At 37.4% G+C, this 16,782-nt stretch overlaps 1 protein-coding gene across 1 annotated transcript; it reads right to left on the bottom strand.

Annotated features, from left to right (window-relative positions):
• Positions 1-988: 988 nt before the first annotated feature.
• Positions 989-14,929, bottom strand: LOC136058928 (immunoglobulin kappa light chain-like). Its single transcript, XM_065752752.1, has 6 exons — positions 14,887-14,929; positions 14,448-14,759; positions 8,886-8,936; positions 3,119-3,412; positions 1,854-1,925; positions 989-1,203 (listed from the first exon to the last, which is right to left on the bottom strand). Exons 1-6 carry the CDS (start codon positions 14,927-14,929, stop codon positions 1,064-1,066), a joined length of 912 nt encoding a protein of 303 aa, XP_065608824.1. The 3' UTR covers positions 989-1,063.
• Between the last annotated feature and the right edge of the window lie 1,853 nt (positions 14,930-16,782).

Here is a 16,782-nt window from a genome sequence, read left to right as displayed (position 1 = left end):
TGTGAAACTACATCCCATTTAAAAATGTAACTGGCAAAAAAAACCTCACCACCAACAACAAAAAAGGATGGTTTTAAGGATCCTTCATTCTCCAAGGAATTCATATGAACATGAAAACACTGAAGTTTTCAAGACACTATGGTTGAGTCTGTAAGACAAACAGAGGCCTCACGAATGTATTTCTAGGAAAGCTTTTATTCCTCTACATCATAACAGGTTTGGTGCAGGCATTCATCTCTGAACTTGTGGCAGTGGCTAGCCCTAAATTTGTACAACTTGGAGATGAAGAGTTCAAAGTACAGCATCTGAGAACTTTCTTTCTACTGTGAGAACACTTTCCTTATCGAAGCATCAGATTTAAGATTTTGCTCAGTTTGAAATGATTTCTCTAAACAAGGTGATAATTGCAATCATTTTGTACCTGTAAAGACACGATATGCAAGTTTTCAGTTTGTGGAGCAGTGCTGACCCGTGGCCTGGTGAATTTCTTAAATTTCTATAGGTGTGCACATTAGAATTGCTTCTATGTTTGTGTAACTTGCTGCAAAATACTACCTTTGCTTTTAAAAATCATGCCCAGTTGAATCTTTTAAAGCACGTATCACTTCAGAATATTCAAGTCCCGGTTTGGTGGAGCTGCAATAAATCACTGAAAGTAAAAAATGAGTATCTATGCATTTACAGCAGTGGAATGCTCCTAATTAATCCTTAAATGCAGTGACAAAATGCATCAGTGTTTTATGTTTTGGAAGTTCTGTTACAGCTCTACGCTTATGCATGCAAATATATTTCAAGCAGGAGGACCTTCCTCACCTTGCATTACAGAGTGTCTTCTAAATCCTAAGCAGTGTAAACTTACTTCTCCTGTTCACCTCCACCTCCATTCAATACTCAGAAAAAAATTTAGGAAAACACTAGCAGTAAAGCACAGCAAACCCTATATGCCTGTTCTCTTGGGATTTGTTGTTGTTGTGTCTAGCACGGAGAGCACGGGAACCTATGTGGAAAATTATACAGCAAAGCAAATTGAAGACATGTTTTTAAACCTTTCCCAAACCAGTATTTATGTTTTCTTTCCCGAGGGCTTGGCTGCAGTCCTTGTTCTGTACTTGAAGAAGAAGAAGAGTATGATGACATAGTACATGAAGCTTTTCAGAAGCAGAACGATGTACACCAGTTGTGCTGCCTTGTGCGTCAAGTGATCTGTAACAAATGCAAGGCAAAACATCAGTGTTCTACAACCTCCTAAAAAAAACCAGGTAGAACCAGGGTGTGTGGTCCATCTATGTGAGCTGCAATGGAAAGCATATAAATACAGTGTCTGACTTTCCCCTGAGCAGGCTGTACATGCAGCAGATTTCCTAGTGCTAGACTGGATGCCAGATTATTGTTCCCTGTTATGCAAGAGCTTCTGCAAGAGCACCACCACCAACACAGTATCTGCTGGAATCATTTTGCATCAGTTTTTTGACACAAGCGCCCACAGTATTTCCCAGATCCTCATTCAATCTGAAGCAAAGTTTCTTTGTCTACAGTGCTGAGCAGTTGCTAGTCTGAAGGCACATCAGCTGTGTTGAGTATTTAACTGTGCTGAGTATTTAAAGTAGTGGCACTTAATGTGGTCAAATAACATAGTACAGTAGCCCAAACAACAAAGACCAGAGAAAGAGAGCCCCTTTTTATACTCCACAACATGTTGATTCGGAGTAGCACAGAAGCCTTTATAAGTTGCCGACCCTAGAATTAAATGGATTTCCTGAAAGCTATTTAGAATTATCATTTTCACGATGTTCAAATTAAGTGATATCTTAGTCTCACATTGCTTTACCCTATTTTTAATTCATTGTCATTACCTCTGTTAAAAACTGTGCCATTTCCATGCTCTGTGCCACAGTCCTGCTCCTGAGAAGAGCTCTCTGAGGAAGCTAATGGGAAGAGAGTTTAAGTGACAAAATTGGTCTTTAATTTTAACAGAGATTAACGTAGAAATAAAAAGAGCAACAATGAAGTGGAAGTTAGTATTAAAAACAGTTGGACGCTCAAGACCTGTCTGTAGATTAGTTGTTCACCATTAGTACTCTTATCATAGAAGGAATTGAAGGAGGCAAATGTTCATCCAGAAGCAGATGTGTGTTTGTTGCCTTAATGAGGGGCTTTGCCTGTGCCCTCTTGGGCAGAGTATGATCTAATGTTCCCTCTTGGGAATTTGCTATTTTACTGGTGGATTGGTGCCTCTAAAACAATTTCCATTTCTTGTGCTTTGTTGTGTTTGGAGTTGGGCTTAAATACATACCCCTGTCAAAATACACTTGAAACATATTTTTGTCAGATTAAGTTTTGAAAGTAATAGTTACGTATGACCATGTTTTCATGGAGTGGAGCTGTATTCATCTATAGCAAGTTGACCCCAGGAAAGATTCACCTATCCAGAATAAGCAGTTTTCTCAATGGTGTTACCATGATTTAAACAGTTTGTAGGTTGAAGCCATTTATTATAGATTGCTTTTTTTTTTTTCTCTGAAATTTTACTGTCTTTCAGATTTTTCTTTACATAATCAGTTTTTCAGTATTTAAATTATATATATATAAATATATATACACATATAATGTGTTTATTATCTCTTGATAATGAGACCATGCATAAGTAACATATTTAAACATTGTTCTACATACCCATCAGGCCTTATTTTTAAGTTCTTCATTTATTATATCCATGACTAATGTCAGAGGGATTTGTGCCTCAGACATTTATAACTGCAGTATTGAAGGCTGTTTTGAAGAAATTCAGTGTACTGACAAGTAACAGACCCAGGTCAGTGCAACTTTTTTGTGTATCACTACTTGACACCTGGTAACACTGAAGAACTACTCTTTCCCTTTCACAAAGGGAAATTCACTTGGCAAAATCAGCACAGATTAATTTTTCTCCTAAGAAAGCTGTGGTTGTTTCTACTAGTAGGAACTTTATCTCTTGTACCTAGGAATATAGAAGCTTTCAGGAATAAAAACGTACAGCATAGTTTCTGAAATTTTACTGAAAAATAAAAATAAATAATAATTTAAAAAGGAAATAAAGACATAATAGGTAGAACAAAAAAATTTAAAATGCAGTGTTTACCTTGTGTAGACAGTGAATCCTCCTTACTTTCATGCTCATAACTGCAAAAATATTTCTTGTTTTTGTTCTCCAGTGGTACAGATAACCAGGAGCTGACTGAGTACGTCTCCTCCTCTGCAGACTTCCAGACATCTCCTGTTACTACGTTCTGTGTTACCTCCTTATTTGCTTCATCAATCCATTTCACCCGAATAACTCCTGGGTAGAATTTCTCAATCAGACAAACATACACTAGTTCATTTTTGTGTCTCTCCCGAAGGATTTCAAAATGCGCTGGTGCAGAATTTCCTTTGTCTGGATTTGGTTTTGGAGGGAAAGAAAAAATAAAAGAACAAATTGAAGAATTGGAATATTGATAGCATATGGCAGTAAGTTATGGTTACTCAGAGACAGATGTTTCTTAACTTCTCAACAAACACTTTAGCTCTCCAGTTTGTTACTAAATACTTAGGATGGGAATAGCAATGGCTCATCCACAAAATAAATTCTAGGTAATAGGATGGATGGATTACAACTCTTGCTATCCTTTATGTAAAAATAAGCTTTCATTTGAGTTGACTGTACTTGATGTTCAGACACAGTTTATATTAAATATTATTTTAGTGAACCCAAGTAGCAGATTTTGATTTACAATCAAAACCAGTTATAAAACTTTTGAATGAGTGGGAATAGCAAATAGGACTTTCAACCTCATTTTTAAATGTGCTATTTCATAGAGAACTAAACTGTGTAATTATAGCACAAGAAATCAAGCGCAAAATTAAAGGACTCAGTTACTAAGTAGTCTAAACTCACTGTTGTTTGTACTGTCTATAGACTCTTCTGAGTCCAGAGACTGTTTGATATAAGCTTTCATACTCTGCCATGTGTGTGGCAAAACATTAATTAAATTCTTAATTGATCACTGAATGCTAATATCTAGAGAGCTTAGCTCATGCTTCTCCTCAGGCAGCAGTTCTATGTTCCTATCATAAAGCCAACAATACACTGCTAATTAACGTGTGTCTACTGTAAATAAGTGATTCCTTTAAATGTGATATTAATTCTGTGATTTTTTGAACAAAACAGGAAATGGCAATTTTTTTTTTTTTGAGAAGTTCTAAGTGTTAGATCTATGTAAAGACTTTGATAAAACCAGGAAAATGCAACCACAAAATGCTCTGGGTGTGGGAGGCTGACAGTGTTGTTCCTTTAATAGTGAACATGATGGGAATGTTTCAATTAACACAGCTGAAAAGGCAAAAAACCTCACAAAGCTAAAGTGGAAGAACATGTAATATCCAGATAATGTTTCCGTATTCAAATAGCTAGCTATCCATACCAGGGTTCTAGTAGGTGATGTGCTTTATGAAACTTGCTTGATATGAACTTACTTGAGTATATTTTAACAAAAAAGTGATCCATTTCCACAATCTAACTGTAGCTAATTTCTATTTCATTTGCCTCTCTGGAATAAAGCTTGCTAGGAGGAGTCCAAACCAGCCCAATTTTGTCCAGACAAATACTTGTTTGATATTATCAAAATAGATCTAGTGTTTGTATCCTTATCAACCCTCTCCCACTGGATTTCTGTGTAAACCACACCACTGACTTTTGATGGCTGGATGCACAGTTCACAGAGTCACAGAATAGTATATATTTAGAAGATCATGATGTAGCTCTTGTTCCAGTGGCATTGTGCTTTGCTAGGACTCATCACTGTTGCAGATGTTTCTGTTAGATTTTCAGTGCTTAATAAATTACCCTACCTATCTTACTGGCCAGATCTTAATCATCTGGTTTGATGTTTTTCTCTGGGATTACCAAATTTTAATATACAGAAAGAGGTGCTTCCAGATCTTATTTCATCCTGCACACATTAGAGACTTCTTATTAAGATGGAATAATTCCCACCTCTAGAATTGCTAGCGTCTTTTCATTTACCGTAAAAAGACTCTAGGTGCTTAGCTTAAATGAGATACTGAAATTATACTGCAATACTGAGGAAATGTGCTGCTTGAATAACTGTGACTTGTCTGCACAGGAGAGTCTTATATGCACACACAAATAAATGAATGAGAAAGAAGAGATGAACAAATTAAGTTTTTCCAGTATGCATGAAAATATGAGTGTGTATGAAGTGAAAAATCTGTTTGTAGATTTTGTTGCATTTTCGCTTATCTGTAAAGTTATCAAGCTGATTTACATTGACTTTTCTGTGCACAAAACTCAATACTTTCTGAAGAATTTTGATGTAGTAAACGTCTACACTCTGCTGCCTTTTTTTCTTTAGTTACACTCTCAAAAATATGTGCTGTTTATTTTATTGAACAGTTCCTTAAAATTGATATGAAGAGGTACCAATATCTTTTTAAAATAATATTAACTATGAAGATCTAACCTTCAGATAATTCTTAAGCTAGTATATGGCTTTTCTTGTAATAAAACAGGGAGACTTAGGTTGAAATTTTAATTATCCTTGTTTGGACCCCACAAAATGAGCTGAGAGTGCTCAGCTTATAGACAGCATCTTGGAATGCGTTGAAGCATTGGCAATTACATTGCCTATGTTGAGCCTCCCTAGAAACTTTAAAGAAGGAGCTTCCAATAAACCTTCAGTCCACAGACTTGCCATTACAAAATCTAAAGAATAAACAACAAAAGAAATCAAACAAAAACAAACTTAAAATGACTTGATGGAAATGTCTTGTACAAGTGCCACATATCTGAGATAACTCATGTTGCTATATTTTGTTACAGAAAATGTTTATGACATCTTGGTCAGACAAGTCTCAGACCATTATATGAATAAAAAGAGTCTACTTATTTAGCAAAAAAAAATATGTGGAAACTATGAGTGCAATTTCCATTAATATTTCTATTCCCAAAGAGACTTCAGTGAAATGTACTTAAAATTCTATTTCAAGCTAATCTTCACTGTTACTTGTTTAAAGATATTAGAATAAACCAAAGCTGCTGATTTCTGAGACATTGATTAAGCTACTGTATATCCTTGAGTTTTTTTGTTTGTTTGTTTGTTTTGTTTTATTTTGTTTTGTTTTTCTTAAAAAGTAATTCTTTTTTAGGGATGCTGAGTGTTTTTGACCACATGATTTTAAAAGCATTGATTTTATTTGATTATATCAAGGTCAGCCTGGATGGGCCTCTGAGCAACCTGATCTATTGTAGGTGTTTCTGTTCATTGCGGGGAAGTTGGACTAGATGACCTTTAAGGGTCACTTCCAACTCGAACAATTCTATGTGAAACAATGCAAGGTCTTGACCACTCATTTTGAAACCTTTCCTTTATCTCTTTCAAGCCCTCACGGTTGTCATTTTGTAACAGATTTTATGCCTATTTCTCTATGCCCTAAAAGAAAGTAAGGTCTCTAAAGATCCATGGAAGTGGAGGTTTGTCAACCACATTTTCGTCATCTTTGGGCAAAATCAAACTGTGTTTTGGTGATGTCAATATATATAGGCTGTTTCTGTAGCTCAATCTATTAATGCACAAAAGCTGAAACTCATCACACAGTATTACTCAGTGATCCATTTACAATTTCTATGAAATAGTGGAAGGCAACTGAAAGTGTAACTGTTTAGATTATTTAAATAACCTTTATCTAAATAAATCATTTAGGTAACTATTTAGGTAGTTCTTTCATATCATGGTGTAATTAAGAAGGATTGTGTTTTCTTATTAAATAATTTAGAGGGAAAAATGAGTCTTATGCCAAACATGGTACACATAAAGAAACACTTCGGGCTACTGTTTAACTTAATTAATGAAAGACACTACAGGATATCTGGGCTGGACAGTCCTGAACAGCCGCACCTCCTTTCAATGCTTGCTGTAGGAGCTCTCTCTAATTTTGGACCTAACTCTCTGTATACTGAGGTCCATTGGAGTCTGCTTAAATGGATGTGGGGTCAGGATTGTTTACCTCCAGCTTCTACCATAATTGCCTACAGAATACTGATGATACCGTAGGGTGTCAATACCAAAATGGAAGTATCACACAAGAATTTCAGGGAATTTGAGATGAGTTCTACTACTGCAAATTCCACATCACTTTTCTGTCATCTGTATTATTTTTTTAGAATAATATACCACATTCTTTCTCCTCTAGATTGCCTTAAAATAAAGAGGTAGGTACTCAATTAATCTTCATGCTCATGATATCGTTGTTATTTTTGCTAGAGTCATTAGCAAATGTACCTAGTAATATTATTAATGAGGTTTTAGCTCTGTAGTTTTCTTTAGATTGGCCACATCTTCCCTTATTTAATTCATGCACCATCTTTTCGCTGTAACACTGGTCTGGACTTTCAAGTCTAATGGATTTTTATTCAGAACTTCATGTTCTTATCCATAAACAAACAAAAAACTAACACACACACACACACGAAAACAAAACAAAACAAAACAAAAAAGCAACAACTAATGAATGCATTCGTCTTTACATTTTTGATTTAAAAGGGCAGAATCTCAGCTTAATTAAGTTGTGTAAGTAGATGTAAGCATAAACTATATATAAGAAAGGTATAATTTAGAATATAAAATTGCAAAAAATAATTGTAGCTATTTAAACTACTGAACTTCAGTGCATTTGATAAAATTGTGGTAGATTCCTTGGTAATATTTAGGGGTTGGCATTTAAAGAAATCAAATATTGCTGCTGCAATTCCTGCTGCAAATTTATTTACTAGAAATATTAACAAATTCTTTTCTTTATGACTTTCTAATAAGCTAGCAATGTGCTTGTGAGGTGCCAGATCATAAACATGAGGTCAATACAAGCTTTTTACTCTCTTAATTAGTCCAAAACCTTGGCCCTTATAAAGGAAACAGAATCCTGCAAGGTTTGATAGATGTTTGAAAATAATTTATTTTTAACTATAGATACTAAGTAAATGGTGACTACCTGATCACCAAGGTAAGGGCTTTCACTTAATACAACAAAATTATTCCAAAATAGTTATTTCTATTGAATTATAGTTATTATTTTGTTATTCTTTCAGAAAAAAAATAAACAGTCTTTGATTGATATGGTATGCTAGCATAAGTCAATGCATTTAACCAGGCTCAAAATATTTGGAATTAATAGTTCCTTGCCCTTGTGTTACTATAATAGTCTGCCCTAGGGTTACAGCATTTAGAATACCAGTTAATGGGAAAAAAAAAAAAGAGTATTTGTCCTCAATGTACCTTTCAAATAAATGTCTCTGCAAGTGAGGCAAGAAATAGGTGACTTAAAATGTATGCTCATGAGCAAGAAGAAGGGTATTTAGAGGTACTATTTTATTTCTACTGTCAAATTGCTGTGTTAAATAATTAAGAGCACAAATTATTTAACTTCTACTAGTCTAACTGAAAAAGGACTGCAGCAATAGTCATTGCAAATTGCTCTTTGAATCTATATTGAAAAGACAGTTTCTCTTTTTTTATGTTTAATTCATAACTGCTTGATTCTGTTATTAATCTTTCAGTAGTTGGAAGAAAGCATGGGGGCTCTGGAAACTACTCCAGACCATTTTCCACAACAATTCCAAGGAAAAGTCTTCTCATAAATGATAAGAAAAAGAAATCCTTCTGAACATATTTGTGATCCTAAACCACTGCATTACAAATCAACAAGGCTGGCAGAATGACAAGATGAGGGAAACCCATACAGGGATAGTGCTGACAGAAGCTCTAAGCAAGCTGAATGTCCTCTGGGATGCCATAATAATCAGTATGTATGAACACACCAAACTTCTATATCTTACTGTAAGGAAAGTAACTTACCTGACACAATGAGCTTTGTACCAGAGCCAAAAACTTTATAGTAGTATTCATACACGACAGATAAAGTCTTTACAATATCAGATCTGTTATCTTTTTATCTCAAAATCTCAGAATGGCTGAGGCTGGCAGGACCCTCTGAAAATCACCTGCTCCAACCCTCACCAAAAGGAGGGTGCCCAGGTCCATGTCCAGGTGTCTTTTGGAGATCTCCAAGAAGGAGACCCCACAGCCTCAAGGCAGCTAATGGCAGGGCTCTGTCACAAAAGTGCTGCTTGGTGTTCAGAGGGTGCCTACTGTGTTCCAATTTTTGCCCATTGACTTTTCCTGGCAGTGGGTGCCACTGAAAAAAAGCCTGACTTCATCTTCTTTGTACCCTCCCTTCAGGTATTTATAGATATTGATGAGATGACCCTGAGCCTCCTCTTCACCACGCTGAACAGACCCAACTCTCTGACCCTCTTCTCCAATGCCTTGATCATCTTCATGGCCCTGTGCTGGACTCTCTCAAATATGCCGATGTCTCTCTCGTAATGTGGAGGTCATAACTGGACAAATCTACAAGTGGTCCCCTCAGTGCTGAGCAGAGAGGAAGGATCCCCTCCCTTGACCTGCTGGCAATGCTATGCCTAATACAGCCCAAGATACTGTCAGCCCTCTTTGTGACAAGGGCACATTTAATTTATGGGTTAATAGTAAAGTCAAGCAGATTTGCTGTTTAGTCAATCCTAGAACAGCAAAAATAAGCAGTAATCTAAGCTAACTAACTAAATAAATAAATGGTGTGAAGATTTTGAGGGAATATATGTTGTTAAATGGGCAAGATTCATCTCAACTAATTTTAGTCATTTTAGCCATAAAATCAGCTCTAGAATCAGTGAACATTATGATGAGAGCTGAGCAGTACAAAATTCAAAATTTTTGTTATCAGAACATGAAACAAAACCCCAGGTAAACACTGAAACTCCATTGCCAAGACAGCTCATTTTGATGAGCAAAGTTAGGCAGTTTCCATCCGAGGCACTTGGTCCAAAGCAAAGGCAAGTATCAAAGCAACTGAAGTTTACTTGAGGCAATAAAATTTTGATCAAGTATGTCAACATTCTGAGAGGGGAAAGTTAGTTTCTCTACAGTTCAGTATTAATTAATATTAATTAATATTATTAATAACAACTGATAATATGCAAAAACTAGGAAGAGAAAGTAGCCTTTCAGCTATGCAGGTGTTAAGACAGCTCTGGACATTCTCCCATCATTTGGTAAAGTCAGATTTAGTAAAAAAAAAAGTGTCTTGCTCTTCTAAGAGTAACTCAAAATTAACAATGTCTTTCAGAATGAATTAGACATATCACAAAAGCTGAGTATGCACTATTAAAAGTAAAAAATCCCAAAGCTTTTAGTTCTCTGATTATCTTCGGCACATTCAAATAATCTTTAAGAAGAAAATAGGGGATTAATTATACTTGTACACTGCAATAATTGCCTCATTTTCCCCATTTAACAAATAAATACAAAACATTGATGTTGTGTTCTGCATCAGGAAATACTATTTGCAGGGAAAATCCTTCAAAGCATTCTGTAGGATTAAAACTAGTGGGAGCTAAAGAACCAGAGCACATCACACAGTCGGTATCTAACAGTACTGAAATGCGTTATAGACGCAGCAAGTTTTATTTCACACTCACCTGAAACAATAAGCTTAGTTCCACTTCCAAATATTTTCTCATCACCATAGCACAGTGTGATAGTGCTTAGCAATATCTTCTGCACTTCACTTTTCTTTCACAAGCTTCATAAAGTATCTCTCTGACTTAGAGGCTGGTAATAATTTGATCAGTGCAAAAACTGAATTTTAACATGGACTGGAGTACAGTATCTGGAATACTATGTTCTGTTTGTTTGATTGATTGTTTTAGGGAGTAAAATGTCCCATTTTTTAGATATAGCATTTTCTGAGAAGCAAGTAGTGCCATGTTTCCTTACTATGCTCTAGTCCTTTTAGTGCTGGAATTTTTGTAACAAAAATCTTCTGACTGTAGCCTACTATATTTTCTCTAATTTTGTATTTTGAATTGAAACTGTATTTTGAATCATAGAATCGTAGGGGTTGGAAAGGACCTCAAGAGATCATCGAGTCCAACCCCCCTGCCAAAGCAGGTTCCCTACACCAGGTGTAGGGAATCTGTTATTTTAAGAAGAAATGTGGTTACAGTATCACTCCCAAAGGAAAATTAAATTAATTACTAGATATTTGTGGATTTAGATAAGGTATCACATTATAGCTGTGTGAAAATACCTTAGATTACGCTTCATCATACTCATACTTCAAACTCCATATTTTACATGCAAAGACCATATTCTAATCAAAGCAGATACCTAGTATGTGTTTAACTAAGCTTGTGTCCGTTCTAAGCAATTACACTGTTCTCTCTTTGTCAAAAATACCTGCCTACTTACAGACAAAAACTATCTGCAAACTGCAGAAAACTGGAGATTTCCTCTTCTTTTTGCAGTTCAAATAGCTTATACTCACCTTGGTATCTTTATGTATTTTTTGAGCACACACTATACGCACTGCCAATTGCTTTATACTGAAAATAGCATTCATGCTATATACTGCACAATTTTTGCAGAATTAATGAATGCAAAGGGAAGCCAGTTACTTTCAGTACAGCCAGAACCTAGACATTTATTAAATTCCTAGCAGTTTTTCTTCCCAGTTAATTTAGACTGAGACACATCTATGAACGAGCAAGTTTTTTGCATTTCTGACTAGTTGTACTAAGAGTTGTTCCATAAGTTTTCACACAATTCATTGTTCTTTCCTGGAACAGCACAAGGAATGAAACCACCCCAATATTTAAAATTTTACCTCTCCTAATTTTTCCATCCCCCCCCCATCCTTGATAAATATTCAGCAATTTTTCTACAGGTGATCTCTCTATCCACTAGGTTGATATTCATGTCCAGCAATGCCCAACTGGAGCCACATGCACAGATTGCAGACAAAATGTAACCTATCAAACAGAAATTATTTTTCCAATACTCTTACATTCTTAATTATAATCTGAGAACACAAATAACAGTGTGAAAATCAGATCAGTATCAATGGTACTTACTGGAGACAATTAGCTTAGTTCCTGTGCCAAAGTATTTGATCCATGCAGTTCACACTGTGTGTTGGCTTTGCAAAAATCTGAAGTGCTCTCCTGATGTGCAGTCACTGAAAACAAAACACCATTTTTTTCTATTCAACCCCTGGGAGACTGCTTGAGAGGTGGGCTGGCATCGGCTGGTTGGAGGATATCAGGAATTTCAGATTTGTACCCAGTTTTCAGCTGATATCTAATTCAATATAGAACAATTTTTTGTCTAAACGAATTTTAAATTTGTCAGATAACCCATTCATTTAATGCCTACGAATTAAGTGAAGGTTTCCTCTTCAATTTTACACACACAGCTAAGCCCATAGGATTATACCTGCTGAAGAACCACATAACCTCAGGTAATCATCCTGCTCATCCCCAAAAGCATACTCCACCTCTTATCCAGAATTAAGTACCATCAGCTAGTACTAGGATACAACCCAGCACTGAGAACCACTCTGCTGTCCATCATGAATGTGACCACATGCTGCATCATGCATTTCTGCCCCCAGCACGTGGCTCTTACCTGTCTGCCTCCTGGAGTCGGTCCTGACCCTGAAATAACCCCTCACTGAGATCTTTTCCTGTAACAGCAGAAAAAAGATGAAAGCTTTTCCTTTGCACTCTTGTTTCTTTCAGGACAGCCCAAGACAACATCTGAGAAAACCCTGGTACTGTCTAACAGGCTGCACACTTAGTTTGACACTTAAAAGAAACAGTTTGAAGACTTCTGGGATCTTGTGTGCCATCACGACTACAGATCAACGTTAAGAAACTATGGTTTGTGGCTACAGAGAGGAACCAGACTGAGGATGGTTTAAGCAGTTCAGACCACCTTTCAGTTCAAGCAGATGTAACAGAAACAGTTGTCTACTCTAAATTCTTCCAGGCAGAACTGTTGAACAGGCTGCCCAGTGAAATGGTGGAGTCTCTTGAGGTATTTAGAAGGCACGTGGTTGTAGTGCTTAGGAATGTGGTTGTAGTGCTTAGGAACATGGTTTAGGGCTGGACATAGTAGTGCTATATGGATGGATGGACTTGATGATTTCATGGGGCTTTTCCAACATAAGTGATTCTATTATATTTATTACAAATGTAAAACAATAACAGCAGTGACATAGGCAGAGAAAAGAACTGACCAGTTCTTCCCCAGCTGTGTCCCAAATCATACTGTGAAGTATGCCATTGCCATCTTCCCTGTGCATTGCAGAAAGATTGTTCAGTTCCCGTGTTTGTTTTTAACTTGCAAGCTTTTGTAGAACAGAATAGAACAATAGCCAGTTTGTACCTCTACTACACTCTGAAAATTGTGTCACTTTTTTTCAATTCCTCAGACTAATATTCTTCATTGAGTTACACTTCAAATAACAAAGTGTGGAGACTATCAGTATACCACAGTAAAGGACAATGCTAAAGAACGGCTTGACGGTAGAGAAAAACTTCTATGGATTATTTCCATAGCCATGAGGGTCAACATGAACATTGAAGCAGCAGCTAAGAGGGACACATTGCTTAGAGGTATAAATATGGAAAGGTGTTCTTAAGCAAGGAAAGCTCTTTTTTCCTTTTCCTTTTCCTTTTCCTTTTCCTTTTCCTTTTCCTTTTCCTTTTCCTTTTCCTTTTCCTTTTCCTTTTCCTTTTCCTTTTCCTTTTCCTTTTCCTTTTCCTTTTCCTTTTCCTTTTCCTTTTCCTTTTCCTTTTCCTTTTCCTTTTCCTTTCTTTTCCTTTTCCTTGGTACTAGCTTTGGCAACACTGCATTCATTTTTTTTTTTAATGATTCAGATGCGTTGTTACTATGATAACTGGGAGTGAAACACAGAGAGTGAGAAGGAAAATCATTGGGACAACATGCTGAATCATCTCCAGGAACAACAGAATGGAAAAGTGCTGCTTTCTAGAGAAGAAATCATAATACCATAGAAACATTAAGGTTGGAAAAGTCTGCTATGATAATCTAGTCCAACTGTCAGCCCACTAAACCACATCCCTAAGTGCCTAAGTGCTACCCTTTTCTTGAAAAGCTCCAGGGGCAATGACTCCACCACTTACCTGAGCAGCCTGTTCCAACACATTAACACTCCTTCTGGGAAGAAATTTTTCCTAATATCCAGACTGAATGATTACAAACAATTCATGGCTATGCTTGGGGAAAAAGGAAGAACACCTGAAATGCTGAGGTTGGGTTATGTTTTTTACTTTCCCTGTTTACTTCACCATTGGTGCTTGCTTGGTTGAAATCCCTAGATTTTGGAAGCTGACATCTGCAAGGAGCTGGTCAGCAACGAGCAAAACCTACCTACATGTTCAGGTGACTCTTCCATGATGGGAAAATGAGTTGGGATCTTTCAAATTACTTGTGGTTGAGCTGCTGGAGGCGTATTTGTTGTGGTGATCACTGGGCTGCTGCCATAGTGTGGGACCCAGTAGGCACAATAGTAGCTGGCAGCATCATCTGGAAGTACATTTCTTATTGTAAGAATACAAAGTTTCTGTCTAGAAACAGTTTGAATCATGTATCTGTGCCTTTGGAAGCTGTCATCCACCACTGTTGCCCCCGACGTAAAGTAGGTCATCCTCATTAGAGTTTTGTTCTCCTTCTGTTGATACCAGTGTATGGCGGTTTTATCAAAATTTCCAGAGAAGTCTTCAAAATTACATTGCAGACGTATACTGCCTTGTGACTTGGTGATGGATACAGGGCTCTGTATGGGAATTTCCCATGTAAATCCATCTAGGAAAAAAGGAGAAAAAGAGGATAAATTATGTTAGTCAGTGTCAGTCAGGGATTTGGGAAGACATCTTCTAGCTCCTCCATGGATTACTTTGAGGAAAAGTAAGCTAAAGGAAAAAGTACGTACAAGACCAACTGGTTGTGGCCACTAGAGCTGCCAGCAGCAGCATGTTTGCTTCTTGTTCATGGCTGCTGTTCAGACTCATAAAAGGAAATTGGCCCCAGTACAGTATGTGCTGTGTTGCATGGGAGGAGGAGTTGACTCCTTTGGGGGGCTGCTGGTGACCTTGTGCATGAAGACAGAAGAATGTGTCCCTAATGGTCCTATCGGAAGCAGGGAAAGTCAGGGAGCAAGCATACAGGAAAGTTTATAAAATGCACATTTTCATTTGTGGTAGATAAGAGCATGTAAATCTCTGATGCAAATCTGGGTAGCAGCTGATAGAAGATGGAGTGAGAAGGCTGGGGGAATGTGGCAGTTACAAACCTGTGGCTCAGATTGAAGGAGTGGTTGAAGGAGCTTTGTGGCTTGGTGTTCTCTGAGCGTCTATCATGGTGTGGGTCCCAGTACGCACAGTAGTATGTAGCAGCGTCATCTGGAATTACATCGTTTATTGTAAGAATGCACAGATTCCGTCTAGAAACTTTATCAACCATGTACTTTTTTCCTTCAAAGCCACTTTCAATTGTAGCTTTCCCTCCTGCAAAGAACAGTAGCCTTTGTGGAGCTTTATTCTCCTTCATTTGATACCAGTGTATGACGATGTTATCAAAACTTCCTGGTAATTTTTTCATTTCACAGAACATACGTGCACTTTTCTGGAACCTGGTGATGGATATAGGGCTCTGTATAGGAATTTCCTGTGCAAATCCATCTACAATAAAAGAAATGGTTTAATGATGTTATTAGCTAAAGTTCAGCGATTAGAAAAGAAGAGTGCAGTAACGGCCACCCTCTGAGAAAAACAACGTTAAGTGAAAAAGGACTTACAAAACCACACAATTGTTGCTGTAAGAGCTGCCTGCAGCAGCATGTTTGCTGCTCCCACTCAGCTGCTGTGGAGACTTGCAGGAGAATGAAAGGGGCATCAGATGGAGGCACCACTGAATGGGAGGAGAAGTCTCCAGTGATGGTTTTTCTGTGCACAACAGCACAGGGCTGTGTTAGCAGAGAAGCCTCAACAGGCTGAGAAATGAGTAAGGACAGCAAATGCTCAGGTTGGTTAAAAGCTTGTCATCCTACCCATTTTTCATAGAAATGTAAGAACAATTGCAAAATCGGAGGACTTGTAACTTGTGAAAGAACTGCTGAGAAAGGATTGAGAGCAAGAGCAGCTCCATCTGGGCATCAGGTGCAAAGCTGCAAGTCTACAGGCCAATTAGCTGGGCAGTGAACATGAGCCCACATCCACAGTTGGTCAGAGGTACGTCCTCATCCCATGAGGGACCTCATTCAGGTGCCCCAGCTTGCTCACCCATTTACTGTGGTCTCAAAGAACTAATGTCTAAACAACAGCTTACTCTCATCAGTTTTGAACTGGAGACTTCTATCACTGCAAGTCTTCCTAGTTCTAGGTAGAATTACAAGTGAAACCTTGTGGTGCCTATTGCAAGAGGACACATGTGAGGGTCCCAGAAGGCACAACGGTAAGAAGCAATGTCATCTGGAAATACATTTTTTATTGTAAGAGTGAAAGGCTTCTGTCTAGAAATAGTTTGAATTGCATATCTGTGCCTTGGCAAGCTCTCACCTAATACACTTGAATCCGAGGTACCATAAAGTATCCACACTGGAGTTGTATTCTCCTTCTGTTGATAACAATGTATGACAGTGTTACCACTATCTGAAGAGAAACCTCTGAGCTCTGTACAGGGCTCTGTATGGGAATTTTCTGTGCAAATCCATCAACGTGGGAACATATCTGATTGATTATCCATGGGTGCCTGTGAGTAAAAAAAAGCTGAAGAACTTATGAGACCACAAAATTGTGACCATAAAAGCTGCCATCAACCCTTATTTGCT

The sequence above is a fragment of the Cyrtonyx montezumae genome, unplaced genomic scaffold, assembly GCF_038088225.1.
Source record: "Cyrtonyx montezumae isolate F1298 unplaced genomic scaffold, pur_monq_1.0 scaffold_8, whole genome shotgun sequence".
Classification (NCBI taxonomy): Eukaryota; Metazoa; Chordata; class Aves; order Galliformes; family Odontophoridae; genus Cyrtonyx; species Cyrtonyx montezumae.
Note: the sequence above shows the minus strand (reverse complement) of the source record. Positions and strands in the feature narration are given on the sequence as shown.